Source organism: Rhinichthys klamathensis, unplaced genomic scaffold (assembly GCF_029890125.1).
Source record: "Rhinichthys klamathensis goyatoka isolate OS25496 unplaced genomic scaffold, OSU_Roscu_1.1 h1tg000417l_1, whole genome shotgun sequence".
NCBI lineage: Eukaryota > Metazoa > Chordata > Actinopteri > Cypriniformes > Leuciscidae > Rhinichthys > Rhinichthys klamathensis.
This window is the reverse complement of record NW_026606915.1, coordinates 280677-299674: the sequence shown is the minus strand read 5'-3', so window position 1 is coordinate 299674 and position 18998 is coordinate 280677. Positions and strand designations below refer to the sequence as shown.

Sequence of the window (18998 nt, the reverse complement as noted above, 5' to 3'; positions counted from 1 at the left end):
GTGAAACAATGTTGTATGCTGCTAATATTGTTTTTCATTCTCACAGTAACACATTCTTTGAAGTAAAGTCCATCTCCAACCAGGTGTGGAAGTTCCAGAGGTACCAGCTAATCATGACCTTCCATGAGCGTCCTGTCCTTCCTCCTCCTCTCATCATCTTTAGCCACATAACTATGGTCCTCAAGCACCTCTGCTGTCGCTGGAGGAAGCATGATGAGGATGAGCGCGACTATGGGCTGAGTGAGTGATAAGAAAATGCTGTTGCAATATTCTGAAAGCCTCAAAATGACAGCAGGAGGCTTTTTGTTTTCTCAGATCATACAGCTAATGAGAGTGAAACCAACGCATGCAAACTTAAAGATTCTCTTTGATAAATCTTTTGCCAAACATGATTATTTCGTAATAGCGAGACATTTCTGTGCTCAAATAACTTTCATACTGTATACTGCCCTGCAAAAGTGATGCACAGTATTTGTACTGCATAATAATAAGGTATGTGAGTATGATGCTCTGCTACAGTGTGGTGAAGACACAATTTAAAAATATTTGTTAAACAGAGAACACTTGGACTTCACTAATATAATGTGAAAAAGTCACAGTGACAAAAAACCCCTCTTCCCCCCACAGAGCTCTTCATTACTGAAGATGAACTGAAGAAGGTACATGACTTTGAAGAGCAGTGTATGGAGGAGTATTTCAGGGAGAAAGATGATCGCTTCAATTCCTCCAATGACGAGAGGATACGTGTGACATCTGAAAGGTTAAAACATCACAGAAAACACAAAAGAATATTAACACTGTAGAATGTATTTTAAACCAGGGGTATTCAGACATTTTATGGCAAGGACCCCCAAATATGATGAGCCCCTTGCGAGGGACCCTCTTCCTGAAATATAATAGGCATATATTTCCATCTATACACATCCATACTTTGTTTTTATAATATCTCATGTAATATTTTGCTCAGTGTTGTTTTCAAAATTCATTTATTGGCTTTTACATTGTAACTGAAGTGAAGCTAAAGCCAATGTTTAAAAAACAATTTGAGAAATATTTACTTAGTATTAAGTTGACAGTACATCAAAATATTATTAGAGTATATAATGTTAGATGCATAAACCTGAAGAGAAACATTATTAATTCAGTTACAAATATATATTTTTCCAAAGCAGCATTTACTAATACTTTTTAAAAATCAAATACAAATACAAAGTTGTATTCTTTTAAAATTAGGTAATGCTAACATGCACAAACAATAAACAATGAAATTTTTACTAGCAGTCAGTGTTAGCTAATGCATTAACTAATATTAACAAATGAGACCTTATTGTAAAGTCTTTCTATAAACATATTTAATAAATATTTAAAGTTAACATTTACTTTGACAACCTCAAATGTTCTGCTGACCATTTAGCATCCTCTTGTGGCCCCTTCAGGGTCCTAGAACCCCAGTTTGAAAAGCTGTTTTAATTTAAATGTATGCAATACAAATAACAACAAAAATATTTTTACAAATTGATTTTGTTCATTAGTAAAATTCATTTGATTAAAAATACTGTAAAATCAGAAAAAAGATCTCCACACATAAATTTGCCAAAAAGCTCATAAGATTTTATTGTCCAGAGGCCACAATAAAGTGCATAGTTTGTTTGTAAATGACCGCAGGTGTATGCTTGGAAACACATGGCACTGATGAAGGGTTAAACCCGAAAACGTTTTGCGCACTTTTGCACTTTTATTGTGGCCTCTGGATAATAAAATCTTGTGAGCTTTTTGGCCAATTTTCGTGTGCGGATCTTTTTTCAGATTTTTTTAGTTTTTTTTTGGATCTACACATTTTCACCACAAGAAGTTATTTCATTCATGTGTTTGGGACTAGTCATTGGTGCTACATCTTTACATACCCTTTATTAAAAATACTGTAAAAACAATACTATTGTGAAATATTATTACAATTTAAAATAACTGTTCAAACAGTTGTGCTCCTTAATATATTTGTGCAAACCACAATACTTTTTTTTATCACTAGAACATTTATTTGAAATAGAAATGTATTTTGTATCAATGAAAAAAACATTACCGTGACTTTTTAATTATATTTTTGGTGATCAAAAGTTTAATTTATTTTCAGTGTATTTAACAAAGACAATGATGTAAAGTGTGACCAACACAACATTACTAGATGGCCTAATATTCATGCAATCATCTAATGTCTGATCACTCAGGGTAGAGAACATGGCGATGCGTCTGGAGGAGGTGAATGAGAGGGAACATTTCATGAAAGCGTCCCTGCAGACTGTGGACATCCGGCTCGCTCAGATGGAGGAGATGATCGGCCGCATTGCTGTGGCACTGGAGCGGGTTGCTGGTATGGATCGAGGCGAAGTCAACAAAGCCCGGTCCAGGACATCATCTGACTGCACAGATACAAATTACATCCTGCGCCAGAGCAGTTTCAACAGCCAAGAAGGCAATTCCTACAGGCTACAGGAGTCTCTGGAGCAGGGTGGCGAGGAGTCCATTTCTCCTACATCTCCAACCGCTCTGGCCCCACGTGTCCGCAGTCACTCCTTCTACGTGAGCCACTCTTCCAAAGATAGGAGTGGAGCAGATCGGGGGGAAGGCTTCTTTAAAGATAGACTGTTCAGCCTCCATCGGGCCAACAGCTCACAGTCTGTGTCCTCGGGAGCAGGTCCCAAAGAGTCCAAGCCCACACCTCTGAATACTTTATCTGTGCAGCAGCAACTTCGCCCTTCTTCCTGCATAGACATCTATGTTTCTGCCTCAGAGGACATCCCGCCTACTGAGAGCTTCTTGGAGCCGGTCCGGACAGTTCCAACTCTTGCTCGAGACTCATCTCTACATTCTGAGATCATGGAGGCCGTGCTCTCAGGGGGGCGAGACTGCAGTGGTAGGGCAGGGGGCAGCGAAAGACAGTCGGACGGTACGGTCCTATATGAGGACAGCGCCGCCGCTGACCTATCACTCTGCTCTGCCCACCTGCTGCCAGATAACTTGCCCCCCTGGGACCTGGACCCCTCGCCGCCGCCATCAGCTGGCATGCTGGAGCGGTCCAAGAGCAGTCGCTTCCTATCCGCAGCAGGGCCTCTGTTTCTGGATGAGCCATCGATGGTTAAGTCGCATAGCCTGATGTTCACTTCACGTGGTTACTATGGCGGCATGGGTGTGCAGGTGAAGGCAGCCGAATATACCAGCATCACAGATTGCATAGACATCCGTTGCGTCTCTACCCCTTATCCTGTCCCAGAGCGGTCTGACTCCCCCGGAGGCTCTTTCACATTCGATAAGCCTCAGGACCTTGGCGTCTCGCACCCTGAGAGAGACGCCGAGCTCAGTCACGCCGAGTCTGATCCAGAGGAACTGGCAGAGGGCTCTGCAGATACAGGTAAGGGGGGTCAAAGTAGCAGTAGCGGGGGAATGGGCACAGACCTGGGCCTGGGCCTCGCACCGGGCCCGTTTTGCTCACCGACCTCTAGACTAGAACGAGCAAACAGCTGCTCCTCCTCGGAGGAGTCGCACTCCAACATCTACTCTCGAAAGAGCTTCTCCATAAGTGAGAGAATGGACAAGGGCCGTGGGAGCTCGAAGAATCCTTTCCAGAAGGCCAGAGCCGGGGCAAGACTGGAGGGTAAAACAGACTCGCTGTCCATGAGGAAACTGGCCAAACCCTCAGCGTTCCAAAGTTTTGACAGCAGACACAATTACACGTGATGATGTCAGACCAGTAGTGATGGCATTGTAGATCTAGTTCCTGTAGGGTGGCTCTACCTCGTTTAAAATCCAAGGGCCAGTCCGTTAATTAGTACTGTCTGATTGAGTAATTAGCTGTACACTGGAATGTTTTATAATGGGTATCAAATTGCTGTTAATTTCCTATTGTAACACTGCAATGCAAAGTCACATTTTCTTTAGAACTCATAAATTCAGAACTTGACCACTGCCATTAGGCCAACATTAGTTCCAGTTCCCTCAAACTCGAAAGTGCTCTGAAAGTGCTATTGGGGCTATATTCATAATTAGGGGAAACTTTGAGATTAAAAGCCTATTAACACCAAGACGACCGTTTGGTACGAAAGTTTGGTGCGATAAACATTTTCATTCGAATGAATGGCTGTCAATGCAGATTTTTATTTTTGGAGAGGTCTTCTAATATATTTTTCATTGCATTGTGAAGAAAACTAGCCAACCAAAATGATTTGTGCTTTTAGTCACATGGCCAGAGCCTCTGCTGTTACATAAAACGATGACTTAGTGGCGACAGTAAATAGCAGAGGCAGAATCTAAAACCGGCTCACTGGTCTCTGTACTTTTATATTTTATAGTGTTGTTTGATAAACATCATAGCATATGAAAAAATCTGAATGGCTGTTTGAAAACATGTAAATACTGCTTGACTTCCTTTTTGTCTCTCTGAAAAGTGAGTGTCAGAAACGGAAAGTTGTGCCGTACTTTGCGTAACGGGGTAAACTATAAGCATTTCTATAAGTGACACCTACTACCTAAGAGTGATTTTGCATTTTGAATGATCAGACATCCGCCTGTCTGCTATTTTTTTTTTTTTTTTTTTTTTTTCACTTTAGTCTGAACAGACAAATCTCATGTGCAAATCATACTGAACTTTTGTGCCGAACATTCATGTTGGTGTGAACAGGCCTTAACAATACTTTGCAATGCAACTTACTGTTTTAGCTTAGATGGGTCACCCTTGTCACAGCATGAATCATGCTCTCTCTCTCTCCATAGACTTGAGAATATGTCCTACAGGCCTGGTAGAGTGGTGGTTTCATTCCAAAACGACTGAAACCAACGACTGAACGACTGAAACCAAAAGACTGTGACAAGGTTTTTAACACTGATGTTCTGTCATTTTAAACCCACACAGCAGATTAGTCGAACATAGGCATACTGTATCTTCCATAAGATGTTGAATGTAGAATATAATTATAGTTTTATTATGAAAAGATTAACCCTCTTGGACCCCTGATTTACTTTTAGGCCCTTGTTGGGTGTATACAACTGCATTCAAAAGGCTTTATAACCATACAGTGGTCAGTAACATTATATGAATACAGCATAAGTTTGTGCATAATTTATATAAATAAATAAAAAACAGATTACTTAAATTTTAAAGCACTAAATGATCACGTTTAGTCATTTGTAGTCTGTATTTTTCCAAATATATCACAAAAGGGTGCCCATTTGAACCTATTTAAAAAGAGTAACCAGTTGAACTCTACACTAACAGCATGTTTGGCATGGAATGCTAGTATACTGCTCAGTGCACTGTACTGTATACTGCATACTCTTTTAGTATGTGGAAAAAGTAAACAGTAAATAATGATAAATGTTTTAAATAGTAGTATGCTACATTGTTGTCACCTAACATTAGTATTATATGTTATCATATATAAATCGTTTAATTTAGATTTTTTTTGGGGGGGGGGGTAATAATACACTGCAAATGAAAGGTCAAGCACATTGTATTGTCGGCTGCAGTATTCCTGCACAGTGTTTTCAGATTGATAACTGCACATTTGGCACATGTAGCAGGACATCTAAGTATTTCCATTCATACGTGCTGCTGTGGTAATAGTAGTATGATAGTATGCCATTCCAAACATACTTTTAGACTGTTGCAAGTGTTAAAATGCATAGAGAACCTTTCCAAAAAGGATTTAAAAGCAAAAAGTCTGATTGTCTTTATATAAGTGCGTTGTTTTACACAGAAAAGGTACTATATGTTGACTTGCTATGCAAGATGCCACAGAGAGTCGGTCGGTCGGTAAGAAGTGTCATGCACTTTAAAGCAGGAGTTCTTTATGCACACCAGTCTCATCACTAATCAACCGGATTGAGTTAATATGTTAACATGCTGGAAGGGCATAATGAAGACTAGTACATAATATTATCTTTTTTTCAGCAAGTTATATACCTTTGGCAATTTTCTTCCTATTTTATTCTTAATGGGTATATATCATTTTATTGACTTGATTTATCATAGTGGGAATTCAGAAGGATATAAGGAGATCTGGACAGACTCCGTTTTTAACAATTAATTTAATTCAGATAAATCAATCAGTCACTTTAAATAAAGTAGAACATTTACTGCTCTAAAATTCACTGTTTTAAATGGCTGTTTAACTTATATCAAATGAAACAGAGCAGTTTAAAGCAATACAGAAACGGCATTTGTATCTCTGGCGTAAACTATATTCAGTATAGTCACTTTTTAGTAAATTAATTACTCCACCTATTCCATTTCCACCACATGCATCACTCATTGGATGTATTTTATTTGCCTTACTGATGTGCAATACTGCTAAGAGATTTAACATTATTACAGTCACAGTGTTCTGAAATGTAAAAAAAAATGTACATTTGGTATTAGAGCTTGTATGTGAACCAAAAACATAAAATACGAAATGGCATTATTTTTTTGTGCATAGCAGTAATTCTAATCACTGTGGTTTTCAAATAACCAATTATTTTCAAATCAATATTAGTATGACATTCAATATGTTTATCAGATTTGCTTCATTTTATATGATTTTAAACATCGTTTCTTATTTGGGCCTGCTCTCCTTCACAAGGAAGGCGATAACACTCCTACAAGGTGATTATACTGCAAAGCGCCTTAAAACAGGTCAAAGGAATGCATGAACAATACACGGGCCCTTAAAACATGTCCATGCTCTATTATTTAGGGTAATGTCATTTAACAAACCCTCTTGTTGGACTGGTTCCAGCAAAAGAAGACAGAGAGGGCATTTGATCTAAGTTACTGAATGCAAGTTTCTCTCACTATCCTCTGTTTCGCTCTCTTGTTTGCGATAGAAGAGTGAGCATATTTATGACACTTGTTTTTTTCACATGTAAATGTTCTGTATATGATCTGTAAATCTTTCTGGTGGATGTAAAAAAAAAATTGTTTAATATCATAGGATTTTAAGAGAACGTCTCTGTGTCTGATAGAAGACATTACACTATGACAACCTACCCAGTGTGCCAAAATGACATGATGACTTATAACTTTATGTACAGTATTTTCTTAATATTTTCCTATACTGTAGCATAAAAGGTTGTGAATTGTATACCACTTTTAGTCAAGTTTCTCCTCCCGCCACTTCTTTTTAAACTTATAAGCACTTCTCTGCTAACAAGTCCAAGCACATGTTTTCTGCAATAATGCTGTAGTTTGAACGGAAAGGTCTCAGTTTACTTATAGTGTCTTTAAAATGCATGTTGTTCTTCCAAATGATACGAGCTGAATGAGAGATATGAGAGAACAGAGAGCAGGGATCTGAGGACTCTTGTCCTACAGTAGAAGAAGGCTAAGTATTTGGATGCAAATACAAATGTGTATACTGTATTCCTCAATGTGAATAAGATGTTTGGCATGTATTAACAAATAAAAGAATATATATAATTCAAAACATCATTGTGGTTCATTTTGTTATTAGGGGAAATTATTAAGGTCAGTGTGATGGATTACGAAAAAGTTACATTATTTCAAGATAATGGCATCTGATTTATTATTTCATTATGATTGTTGAATTATTTTTTTTAAAACATACTGTAGGCTACCTGAAATGTCAAATTCTGATAAATTTCATACATTTTAAAGAAATTGTTTTTTTTAACAACTTTATTTATTTTAAATATAAATATGATACATATTTTATAATGTAAATTTGACTTGTAAATGACCGTATGAACCAAATTTAATTGAATTTCTCATTTTGTGGAAAAAAAAAGGTTGCACCCAAAAATAAGTGATCATGTTGAAAAAGATCATCCAAATTATTTATTTGATTTGTAGCCTACCGGTATTTATTTGATTAATTTAATCTAAATCAGTAGTCTATTAAGGATTTGTTTGCCTGTATGTTTTTTAGAAAGCTCCTTAAGTGTGCTAGGTAGTTTACATCCTGGAATCCCAAAGAACAGATCCTTCTTGAGTTCGGAGTGCTGTTCTGCTTAAGCACAAGCATGACTCTGCATTCGAGCGGAAGTGTTGCTTGCACTATCCTTTCTGCATCGTAGGGAGGCGTTCAAGTTCACTTCTAGTTCAGGGTACATTCTGTTCCACAAAAACAGACACGTGTGTGGGCTGGATAGAGCGAAATAACATCAACGTGACCCATCTCGTACTGACAGCGTTGTTAGAAACGATATGATTTATTAGACGTGTTAACATGTTAGGCCACTATGCGTCGTCTTTTAAACAGTAAAACAAAACAATGATGAAATATCATTCACTGACACTTACCTAGAAAAGTAGCTAAATAGCCTATGTCAAGAGCCCATAACCAAGTATTCTTAATAAAAATGTGTTATGGTTCTAAATGTTTAGAAATAGGCTATCTAATAAGAAAATCGAACTATTTAGATTATCACAATATTATTCTTAGGCCTATGTTGCATAAGGGGTTGTTAAGATTGTTGATAACCTCATGTTGTCCTTCTATTGTGAAATGTATGCTTTTTGGTCATCATATTCATAATCAGCTCATGCCGTTCATGTCTATGGACAAACTCTTGAAATATAGGGTCGTTTGCGTTGTTCCCATAATTTCCTAGAACTGTCTCTCAGTGTGAACCTGCCGCGAGTTCGGAGATTAGGCTACTCTGAAAAGAGTCGTGTTACGTTTGCTCTCATTGGCTAATTTCCCCTTCTCCAATGGCCCTTTACGAGGGCCCGCCTCAAAAGTTATTTTACTAGCACAAAATCATCTGCTCAAATGCACGCTTTATTTAAGGAAAGGGACTGTTGAAAATGAAACGTGTTAGTGTCGTGTGTAGCTATCGAACAATTGCTCAATTCTTCCGTGCACCCAATTTCCATGAAGGCTGCGAGATTAAAAAAGGCATGTCAAACGCTGATAGGGGGCCTAAAATTATTCGAAGAAATAGATATTTATTGTTGTGGTTGGTCGTGACCCAGTGAAGCAGAGTTCATTTGAACATTCATCGTATGAACACCCTCAATCATATCCACTGATATACAGTTCATACAGTTGATATAGGCCTACAGGTCATTCCACGCGGAAAGAGTGATAGGCCTATATAATTTTCAATTAATAGATAAATTATAAAATATTAAAAATGATTAATAAATTATATAGGCTATATATAATTTATAAAATATAATATATAAAATATACTAAATATACTATTTTATAGGCATATTGTAAAATATACTATTTTGTTATATGTTACAATGTTTATAGTTTAACAGAAATTTACTTTTAAAAGTCCCCTTTAAAATTGAAAAAGCACTTATTTGGTGCAATGGCCCATACACTAATATCTCTATCTACCTTTCTTACATGGTTTATTTACTGATTTGATGCCTATGTTTTGTATTTTTTCCCTGCGTGCCTGCTGAACAACGCGATACAACGTGAAACTGATCCACATTGGGTTTAACTGTAGCTAAATGTCAGATAGACAAATGCTAAGTCTGATTAATTCAAACGTCTACTACTTTTTTTAGAAACAGTGTCCTCAACTGTATCAACCAGTGCACCCTCTGCTGATTCTGAAGGAGGCACAACATGCTACTACTGTTCCTGCTATGTTAGCACGCCCTCCGTCTCAAACTCTGAACACTATTGGATCCATGACTCTTCAATCTCATGCTGCCTAGGTGATTCCTGGTAGTGCATTCGGAGCGTCGCTCATGGCTTATGCCCAATCAGCTGCGAGCTTTATGATGACACCTTGGGATTCCGCGAAGTAGTTTCTTTCAGATATAGGAACAGAACAGCAAACAGCGGCACAGAGTTGACGCACTTGTGAGGGAAGAAGAGAGTATAGCCTATCCTACGCAAAGTTTCCACGCTTTCTGGTGTTCTTGAAATAATATTGAGAATAGACACCTGGATGCTTCGTGTGCGTGTAGACGCAAGAAGCGACACAAGCTATTTTCCTTTATCCTTCGCCGGGAACATTATTTCATCCCAGTCACATTGGGAAAAACACGTGTAGGCGTGAAACCACGTTTACTGGAGTCGTCTGTACCCCGATGCCCATATGATGAGCATCCACACTGCGCCCTGAGTTTTGTTTTGAAGTATTTGAGGCACTGGTGACTTCTACAGTTACAGCACAGTTTGTGTAACTACAATGACGGACGTTGAAATTGCTGCAAGGTCCTTGGAGTCGGTCTCAAACGGATCGAGCTCTGACCGCACAGACAAACTAGCCGGCGAGGAGGGACCTGAGGAAAGTCAAGAGAGTCGGACTCTGTTAATGGTCGCAATGATTCTGCTGGACCTAAATCAGTGTAACCCGAGCGGAATCAGCACCAAGCGTATGGTGGACTGTGATGCGGAGAATCAAACCGGCGTAAAGGAAAACCGGGAGAAATGCAGACAGAACGCGAGCAGGGTGAAAAGGACACGGAACTGTGACAGACTGCATGTATCAGCTGAGAAGAGACACTGTTGTCCCTATGCTGGCTGTGGTAAAATATACGGCAAATCGTCCCATCTCAAGGCGCACTTCAGAGTACACACCGGTATGAAATGAGCACGGTTGAATTAATGTTGTGCTTATATGTACACAATTACTTAACTAATGCCAGTAATTCGATACCGACTGTTCGTTTTGCTTGAACGCCGTCTGTTATTACGCCCCACGCTCGCGTGTTCTCAGGAACAGTTCGGTTTCAGGAACTGCCACTCGTGTAACAGTGGGTGTAACCGCAGGCGGAGCGCTCAGGGTGCCCATCAGGGTGGAACAGTACACAATGTTTCTAACCAAAATGAGAGCAAACATGTTGCTTAGTCCACATTGTTATGCAGGTCACGGTGTGATTATAAAATTGCGTAATCGTGTGGCGGGAAATTGCTGGAGGTAGCCTAACCTATTATCATTTCAGACTTGCTAATTTGCAATCTAATGATTTTGTTATGGCGAATATGTTCGGTTCTTTTGAATTATATTCTAGTAGGCTAGTCGTGGTCATTGGTCGATCCTTGATGGTCCACACATACATCAATGCGACACTCACTAACCTCATATAGACCTTGTGTACCCCCGCCCCTTTTCATCAGTGCACTCGTTGACTTTTGTCTTCCTGTTTTTATTTCCTTGACATGCAAGTAAGATCGTACGGATAAATTAATGAACCGCTAGTTTTAAAATCTTCCCGGTCTACTGACATTTGTTATGACATCCGCTCCAAATATTACAATGCTCATGATAACTCGTTAACTCTTCAATAGGCTAAGTAAATCCACTTCACCAACTAATCACTCTTCGACAGCGATGTCATAGAACAGGACTACCGCAATAACGGAAGTTCAAACACAGTTCTAAAGATGGCTGCACGCTTGTTTCTCTGGCTCATAAGGTCCATAGTAATGTATACATAGATTACAATTTCGACCGCTCCAGACACGTCGGCGCAGCCGCCATCTTGGAACGGTCAGCCAGTCGTCACTCACAGTAAGAATCAATGATGCCACAACATTGCGCAGCTTCTGGTTGTGAAGCCGCAGATGTTTAAATTTCTGAAGAAATCGGACAATCTTTCACAGGTGAGAATGTGTTGGTTTGTGGCTTTGTTTGAATTAACTCAATACCTTTTACTATTGTACTTTTTAATGGTTTTACTTTTACTATGGTAACTTTTTTTAATCTCGTCTTAGTTGACGCCTTCGTCTTGTTGTATTGTGTTAGTTTAGCAAAATCATCTGCTGAAGTCAATTGCAGATATATTCATGCTCATGCGTCTAACTACGGTTGCAGACGCCCAGTCAATTTGCTCTCAAATGTCCACGGACTAGCTTTGACCGCTCCAATATGACAGACTCCTACAGCCGCAAATGAGGCATCTATGGGCCTATCCTATAACTTAAAGTAACGATGACGTCATATGATGTACACACCTCCTGATCTCACAGTTGTAAACATCCAGCACGTGGTGCCGCATTGTAGCCAAGCGCAGCCCCTCCCAGTCCCAATAAGTGCGTTTACATCCAGTGCAAAACGTCGATAACTAAATAAAAAATCAGCGAATTCTTAAAGCTCATCAACGAAAGTAACGGTCGTTTAAAACGTTGTCTCTACTTTGACACAACAGCATCTAACAAGTCACCAATGAATCCGTGTCGATTAGGTTTTGTTATAGCCTAACTAGATTAAGTTGTATTATCAGTAGGGCCTTACATTTCTCCTGTGTGTGTGTGTGTGTGTGTGTCCTTAGGTGAGAGGCCCTTTCAGTGTACCTGGTCAGGCTGCACCAAGAAATTCTCCCGGTCAGATGAACTGACACGACATTTTCGTACACACACAGGGGAGAAGCGTTTCATGTGCCCGCTCTGCGACAAATGCTTCATGCGAAGCGATCACCTAACCAAGCACGCCCGTAGACACGCCGGCTTTCACCCCAATATGCTCCAGGGTCCCGCCGGACGAAGACGACACTCTTCAACATCCACATCGTCCTCTGGCTCCAGTGATCACATGTCTGCTGGTGTTTGAACAACTACGTGACCCCCACATTTTGGATGTCTCTCTTACCTGACACACCCAATTCAGGTCTTAGAGCCTTTATTAATGATTAATGACATCTATGAACTATCTATCTGATATGAAATCTATCTATTATATAATAATGATATCCATTAACTGATGATAAAAGATATCATCAGGTGGAGTCATACAAAACATCGTAATGGAGTCTTACAAAATATGCTTGCAGGAGTACTCCAAGACAAAGACTGAAAATGGGACTTCTCAATGGAATGGAGAGAAACTATGCATTTTTGGCAGAAATAATGTAATAAAGTCCCAAGGGTTATTTTTAAAATGAGTAAGGATATTTACAGTATCATTTAATCTATAAATTACAGATATTTTACATTAAATCACAAAGATGGGATTGATGTCAACAGAGAGGAGCCAGGTGATTATTACATACCCACTGTGACAAAGGGAAATGGACAGATTCTGTGTAAAGATATATTATGTGAAACAGACACATTTCAATTATCAGGTTGAAGTGTCAACATTTTTAGTGGTCCAGTATAGGAAGTGAATATGTTTTAAAATAATCGCTGTGAATATTTTTTGTTCTTGGTGATATTTAGGGGGGCAGGGGTTGACTTTAGTGTTGAAGACAGTTTTTGAATTATATTAAAACTTCTGGGTACCTATGAAAATGTCATGTTGTCAACACAATCACACTTTTGTTTTAAGCAATGATAAGTAATTATTTGCATATTCTAATCAGTTATGCAAAATAATGTAACATTTAAGCTAGAGCATTGAAAATACTCTTCATTCAGAACACTTTCAATATGTCCTTTTTTAAAGCTTTACATTGTTTTTGATCAGCCTTCATAAGTGATGTAGTGAGGCCCGCCAACAGTTTCACTCATTAATAGTTTACCATCGCCATCTACAGTCGTGTTATGGTATAACACGAGGCAAGATCTGTGCCTTTAATCTCCAAATATTGCACAGCTGAACCATACAGAACTGAGATTGTAATTTACCTTTAGTTTTAATAGTAGCCTATAGTATTTACTTTCAGTCAATGAACCTGAGTAACATATTCTTTTATTATTTAGTTTTATTTATGGGGTTTTCAGATTCATATTCAGCTGTTGAAATACTTGAAATAATAAGTAATGTTATTTGAATGTAGATTTAGTTTGAATCTGCCGTGATGCTCAGCCATTTAAAAGACAAGCACAAACAGAATTTTGAATGTGAATAATAGTCAATGCATCTGTTAGATCTTTATTCAAGTTGTATTTTTATATTTTATGTTATGATAACTGATCAACAAATATTACGCTTTTTATCATCACAGAATATCTGTGCTAATTTATTTTCCAGATGTTCCATATGTTTAATAGGTTGTGAGCTTGAATTCAAGAAGCAGGTCATTTGAAACACAATCATTGTAAAAATGCTCAACCTGTGCCTTCTGTTTTGAGGTTTAGTACTCTTAACTTAGATTGCAGAATTTAATTAGCAAACTAAAGATAAATACTTTGCTGTTGTTTACAAAAGTCTTCTCAGTTGCGTAGTGTGAATCCTAATGTTGTGATGTGTTTATCTGCATCTTACAGACTTCGCGCCACTATATATTCTGTATTTTTACATCATTTTTGCAACATTCATCGTTCATTACCTGTAAATTATGTGTAAACAGGATAACTAATTAAAACAAAGAGAAGTGTAATTCAGGTCTGCTTTTATTGATATCACTGAAACCAATAACAACATTGTTAGTACATAAATGGACTTTCTCACATAATTAACATATTTATAACATAAAAACACAGCTTTTGTCCAACAAATGCTCACCTTTGATTATGCTTGAATTGAATACATCAGGTCATTACACTGTTTTAAAATTCACTAAGAAGTGAATATGAGCAGTTCAAATGAAAGCAATTTGCATTTTGAGATACAACTTGATCAATACAATATGTAGAGTGTAAAGACAACATAAAATGTGTCAAAGCTGAATTGAAGGGTAAAATCTGTGTAGATTAACAGTGCAGGTTCATCATTGACAGCTTGAATCATTTTTAATAATAATAATGGATGTTAAGATAGACCAGGGAATTTGATCATTTTAGCAACATTAACATTCATAGTTTATTTCCAAAGACCAGCAGAAAACAGTACTTTTAAACAGCCCACAATGTCTGAAAAAGTAACCATTTCCATGAAATGCAGTGATCGTATGAAAATGGACCCAGGGTAAAACAATTGATTCCAACAAGGAGCATAAACATACTTTGGTGCCTTCGAGTTTGTTATATCTGAGCATCTTCCTGAATAAAACAATACTTACCGTAAGAAAGCTTTAACTATCTAACATGTTTGGACATTCTGTCTAAACAGAACAGAAAATGTCATAACAGATTAAATCATACCCAGTGATTTCTGACCTTTAAAAAACTGCTTTGAGAGACACAAAAGGGCTTCATGTAATAATTTGTATCTTCTTAGGTCTGTAGTGAGAGGTACTGTGAAAAGAACAACAGTCCAGGCCTAGTTGACCAATCAGATCAAATTCTCAAAGAAGAATATTGCCTTTCCTTTCATGACACATTCGCATCTCAAATCCAGCGTAGTTTCAAACATGATTCAATTAAATACACGTATGTGACATACCAAGAGTAAACAAAACAAAGTGTGATGCCCAGGTGCATGCCAGACAAGGCTACTGTTAGCGCTGCAGTACGAATGCACCAACATGCAAAATGTTCAACAAAAAACGAACCCAAGTATAGCCTCAATAGCAGCCACGAACAATAAACATCCAACCAGATCCGTACGGAAATCAAATCTTACCCTAACGACAACGTTAATGCAATGAGTGCAATATGAAAGCAGATAATTCTGTGGATAAGCTATTTCAAACTCTCTGTAACATCAAGTTGTTGTTTTTAAATCACAATTAAAGCCGTTTTAAAGCTTTATTTGTTCTACTTTCACTTTTACAGTATAACGCAATGCAGACTAGGAGGTGAAAGTGAGCAGACTCTCCTAGCGTATTAGCAAAACAGTGCATATCCTGCCATAGGAGGAAGCAACCAATAATAGTCATGTTAATAATCGTATGTTAGAGTAAATGTGTGTATGTGTGTGTTAGCACATGTAATGCGTTTTTGTGTAGGCCTATGTGTGTGTGTTCACATTTTCCTGTACACTATGTTTATCGTAACGTTTACTGTACTGTACATTTCCCACTGTAATATTGATTAGATGTCTTATCGGAGGTTATGAACGGGAATAAGGGATGGAAAAGAGAGAGAGAGAGAGAGAGAGAGGGAGCACGAGGAGGAGTAAAGGTGATGGGTTTACTGGATTTGACAAGCAGTGGAGGAGGTGGCTTGGCAGCACATGCAGGTGGAGTTGACGGATTTGGGCGGTATGAGGTCCAGGTCTTCATCATCAGGGATCTCATCCAGCCTGTATCCATCTTTCAGTAGCTGGATGTTCAGATCCTGGTTTATCTGCTGCAGGAAGCAAAGAACAGCATGTCAGGCCGTGCTGCATAACCGTCACTAATTAAATCATAGTAATTCGTTTGATTTTCCTGGAAGCAGTTATTTGATAGATTAATACGACAACAGGGTTGGTTCAATAGCTTGATTGGTACATTTATTGGTTTAATGAATCAATGACATGTATAACAACAACACGAATATGACAATGGTGACCTTTAAAGTAAAACAAGGAGAGATGAAAGGGAATTTAGTGCATAAAAGATTGTGAGTGACTTTTGAGAAAGAAATCCACAGTCATGATGCTTGTGGTATGGGGCTTAATACATTAACCAGAGTTCATAGGTACCTGTTCCCATAGAGACCTCACCTCGGCTGATGAGTATCCTGATGAGGAATATCTAGACATGTCAAAGTCGTCATCGCTGCAAAGGCAAGTGAAAACAGTGAGTTTGAAGCCCGTGGCAAATGGGGACGTAAATAAATAAGGGGGATGTGTGAAGAGCTTACCTGTCTGTGTCTAGAGCAACTAAAGGTTTCTCATCTGGGCTCTGGTCTAAAGAAGAGTAGCCTTTATTGGGAACCACTAACCTGGTTTGAGAAAGAAATACAGAGTTAGCAGTCTGTTTTGGATTAACTTAAAAGACAGACAACGTTCATGGTGAAAACGGTGATTATTTTCTCTAGTTTGTACCTTGTTCTGGCCATCACATTATTTTTCTTGGGTTGTTGATTGACAGGGCTTCCTGCATTACCATTTTTCAGCGAACCTTTCCTAACCAGCTCTCTCTGTTTGTCTATACAGAGAAAAATCATGTCATATAATAATGCATAATTGCACAAAAAAATTGCATTGGCATTTGGCAGTATGGACAAACCTATCTTCATATGGAGAGGAGAAGGTTTATAGTTCAGGGTGGCAGGTTCATTCTCCCTGGTATCTGAGTCTGCCTCTGATGTGGTCGATGATGCTGGATCCTGGTGAACAAGACAGAAGTGTCAGGACTGTCTAGTTTTATCGATTAAGTCAATTTGATGAGATGTCTGTTCTTCAGAGCTTTGCTCTGTCCATTTCCATCAATGTGAATGAGTAAAGCATCACTTTATGTCTGCTGTATGATTTATGTCAGCTCATTCTAAAACAGTAAAACACACCCTGGGATTGATGTGAAAGGAAACACAACATTTGCAGAAGCAAAACTTAGAATTTGCCAAATTCAAATAAGGAACGGATAAAGAATTATGACCGATTTTAATATTACAAAAGCCTAAATCTACTAAAACTGGAAAAACATAGGCACAGTACAAGACATTTTGGTACGTTGATCACAAAAACTTTACATATTGTATGCACATAATATAATATAATATAATATAATATAATATAATATACACCAGACCACTGGGTCATGACAAAAAATGGGTCGCAGAAGGGTTGCATACCCAGACTACCTTAAATATTGGTTTACTTGCACCGAGAATAAACATGGTTTGTGCCAATCACAATATATTTTGTGTGTTGAGCACAGAGAGCATGACATAATTGAATTTCAACAGAAATTTTGAAAACAACACTGTCAATTTTTCAATTAATTCTGTCACATTAATACTTTTGCATATTATTAGATCTATGCAGTTCATGTGAATAATTTTCCACTTCTGATCTTAAGGACATGTTATTTACATCTGTATATAAACAGTTTGGGTTTTGTGTTGGGTCTCCACTTAATGACCGATGTAAAATCTGGGTTCTGAAGCAAAACCAAATGAGAACCATTGATCTAGATCTAACCAGAGGAACACGAGCATCTGCTGTATGGGTCATTGGTTAAATATGGGCCACCCAGATGTCTCTTCGAACAGAGCTGGTAATTTTCCTGAGAATTATTGATGAATTAAGGATGGGTGGGAGGGGTATGACATTATTCAGGTACCATAGCACGTATTCTGCATGATGAAGCAAAAGGATGTGAAGGCCTCTATGAGATTGAAGAAAGATCACGCAGTATTTAACATTGTTTCAAATAAATGTTACAGACAGCGTTACGATGGAAGTACGAAGAGATAGAAGAACAACTCGAGCTGAAGTTATAAAATAAAATGAAGCTGATGTTGTTTTCGATGCAGGGAGACACAAACAGTCTCAGTGCGCAGCATCATCATATAGCATCCATACATTTGCAAGCAAAAATTCACATCAGACACAGAAGAGACCATCATCGATCTCTCGTAATATAGATATTTACCATTTTTTGAAGAAATAACGGTCTGTGATGACACAACATGAGACTAATGAAATATTTCACGGGTCGTTAGTTCATATTAAGCTACAATTCGCCCATCAAAATATTATTAAAACCGCATACTGACAACATTTGTGCTTTAATCGGCTGTTAAAGAGTCGATCTGGTTTAACTTACAAAAGGCTGCATCTCTGCCTCAGTCGGGACTTGAAATCTGTCAATTTCTTCCATCATCTTGGCGGCGGGGTGTCTGAGCCTTTTTTGTGAGCGTTCGAGGTGGATTTCTGCGGATATACCGCAAACTAATTGGTTAAAAATTAAATTTCACTACTGTGTCGTCGGATATTTGTCAGCCCCAAGAATATCCCCGACTCTCCTTCATCCCAGCGATCGCTCGTTAGCCAGCAGTGACCGAGTGGCGACTTAACCACCCACTTCCGGGAGAAACGAGTCTCGAGACGCGAGCAGCACCACGGATTCCGCCCCACTCAACGCCATCGAGCGATGTCTGCTCCACCCAAAACTAGCATCAGACACAGACATTGTGCAGGCAGGGTTGTCTGTGGGTGTTTGAATAACCTCGAGATGGCAAGATTGTGTGTGGGACGATTCTGTTTTTGCTGTCTATGTCGAACCTGTAATCAGGGATGTCGAATGGGGATTAGAATAAAATGAATGCAAACAACGTATTCCTTATAAACGGGATCTACAGTGTCCCCATTTGTGTTTTACAGTGTTGAAAAGAGGTGGG

At 38.5% G+C, this 18998-nt stretch overlaps 3 protein-coding genes across 14 annotated transcripts in view; 2 read left to right on the top strand and 1 right to left on the bottom strand.

Moving 5' to 3' along the window:
- Positions 1-4914, top strand: part of trpm3 (transient receptor potential cation channel, subfamily M, member 3) — a 186091-nt gene extending 181177 nt beyond the window's left edge. For 10 of the 11 annotated variants that reach the window (XM_056235215.1, XM_056235208.1, XM_056235206.1 and 7 more), the window contains 3 exons: positions 47-240; positions 628-760; positions 2226-4140. In XM_056235215.1, the coding sequence (XP_056091190.1) occupies positions 47-240; positions 628-760; positions 2226-3732 (1834 nt within the window). In that variant the 3' untranslated portion in view covers positions 3733-4140. Of the gene's footprint in view, positions 1-46; positions 241-627; positions 761-2225; positions 4141-4764 lie in introns of those variants that run through there. The other variant, XM_056235212.1, reaches the window with a different exon arrangement.
- Positions 4915-9696: 4782 nt separating this feature from the next.
- Positions 9697-12842, top strand: klf9 (Kruppel like factor 9). Its single transcript, XM_056235231.1, has 2 exons — positions 9697-10543; positions 12236-12842. The coding sequence occupies exons 1-2, from the start codon at positions 10150-10152 to the stop codon at positions 12511-12513; spliced, it is 672 nt and encodes a 223-aa protein (XP_056091206.1). The 5' UTR covers positions 9697-10149; the 3' UTR covers positions 12514-12842.
- A 2171-nt stretch (positions 12843-15013) lies between these two features.
- fam219ab (family with sequence similarity 219 member Ab) lies at positions 15014-18798 on the bottom strand. 2 transcript variants are annotated; one of them, XM_056235232.1, is made up of 6 exons: positions 18425-18798; positions 16883-16982; positions 16699-16801; positions 16515-16595; positions 16354-16429; positions 15014-16016 (listed from the first exon to the last, which is right to left on the bottom strand). In XM_056235232.1, the coding sequence occupies exons 1-6, from the start codon at positions 18479-18481 to the stop codon at positions 15858-15860; spliced, it is 576 nt and encodes a 191-aa protein (XP_056091207.1). In that variant the 5' UTR covers positions 18482-18798; the 3' UTR covers positions 15014-15857. The 2 variants fall into 2 exon arrangements, with proteins under 2 accessions (XP_056091207.1, XP_056091208.1); XM_056235233.1 differs by having other exon boundaries at positions 16375-16429; positions 18425-18794.
- Between the last annotated feature and the right edge of the window lie 200 nt (positions 18799-18998).

What these genes read in the sequence shown, in the direction of transcription:
- klf9 (XM_056235231.1), top strand. Translation starts at nt 10,150, where the DNA reads ATGACGGACGTTGAAATTGCTGCAAGGTCCTTGGAGTCGGTCTCAAAC. An exon ending in GCACTTCAGAGTACACACCG is followed by an intron (nt 10,544 to 12,235) that starts GTATGAAATGAG and finishes GTGTGTCCTTAG; the next exon opens with GTGAGAGGCCCTTTCAGTGT.
- fam219ab (XM_056235232.1), bottom strand. Translation starts at nt 18,481, where the DNA reads ATGATGGAAGAAATTGACAGATTTCAAGTCCCGACTGAGGCAGAGATG. An exon ending in TCCTCTCCATATGAAGATAG is followed by an intron (nt 16,802 to 16,882) that starts GTTTGTCCATAC and finishes TTCTCTGTATAG; the next exon opens with ACAAACAGAGAGAGCTGGTT. An exon ending in GTTGCTCTAGACACAGACAG is followed by an intron (nt 16,430 to 16,514) that starts GTAAGCTCTTCA and finishes TTGCCTTTGCAG; the next exon opens with CGATGACGACTTTGACATGT.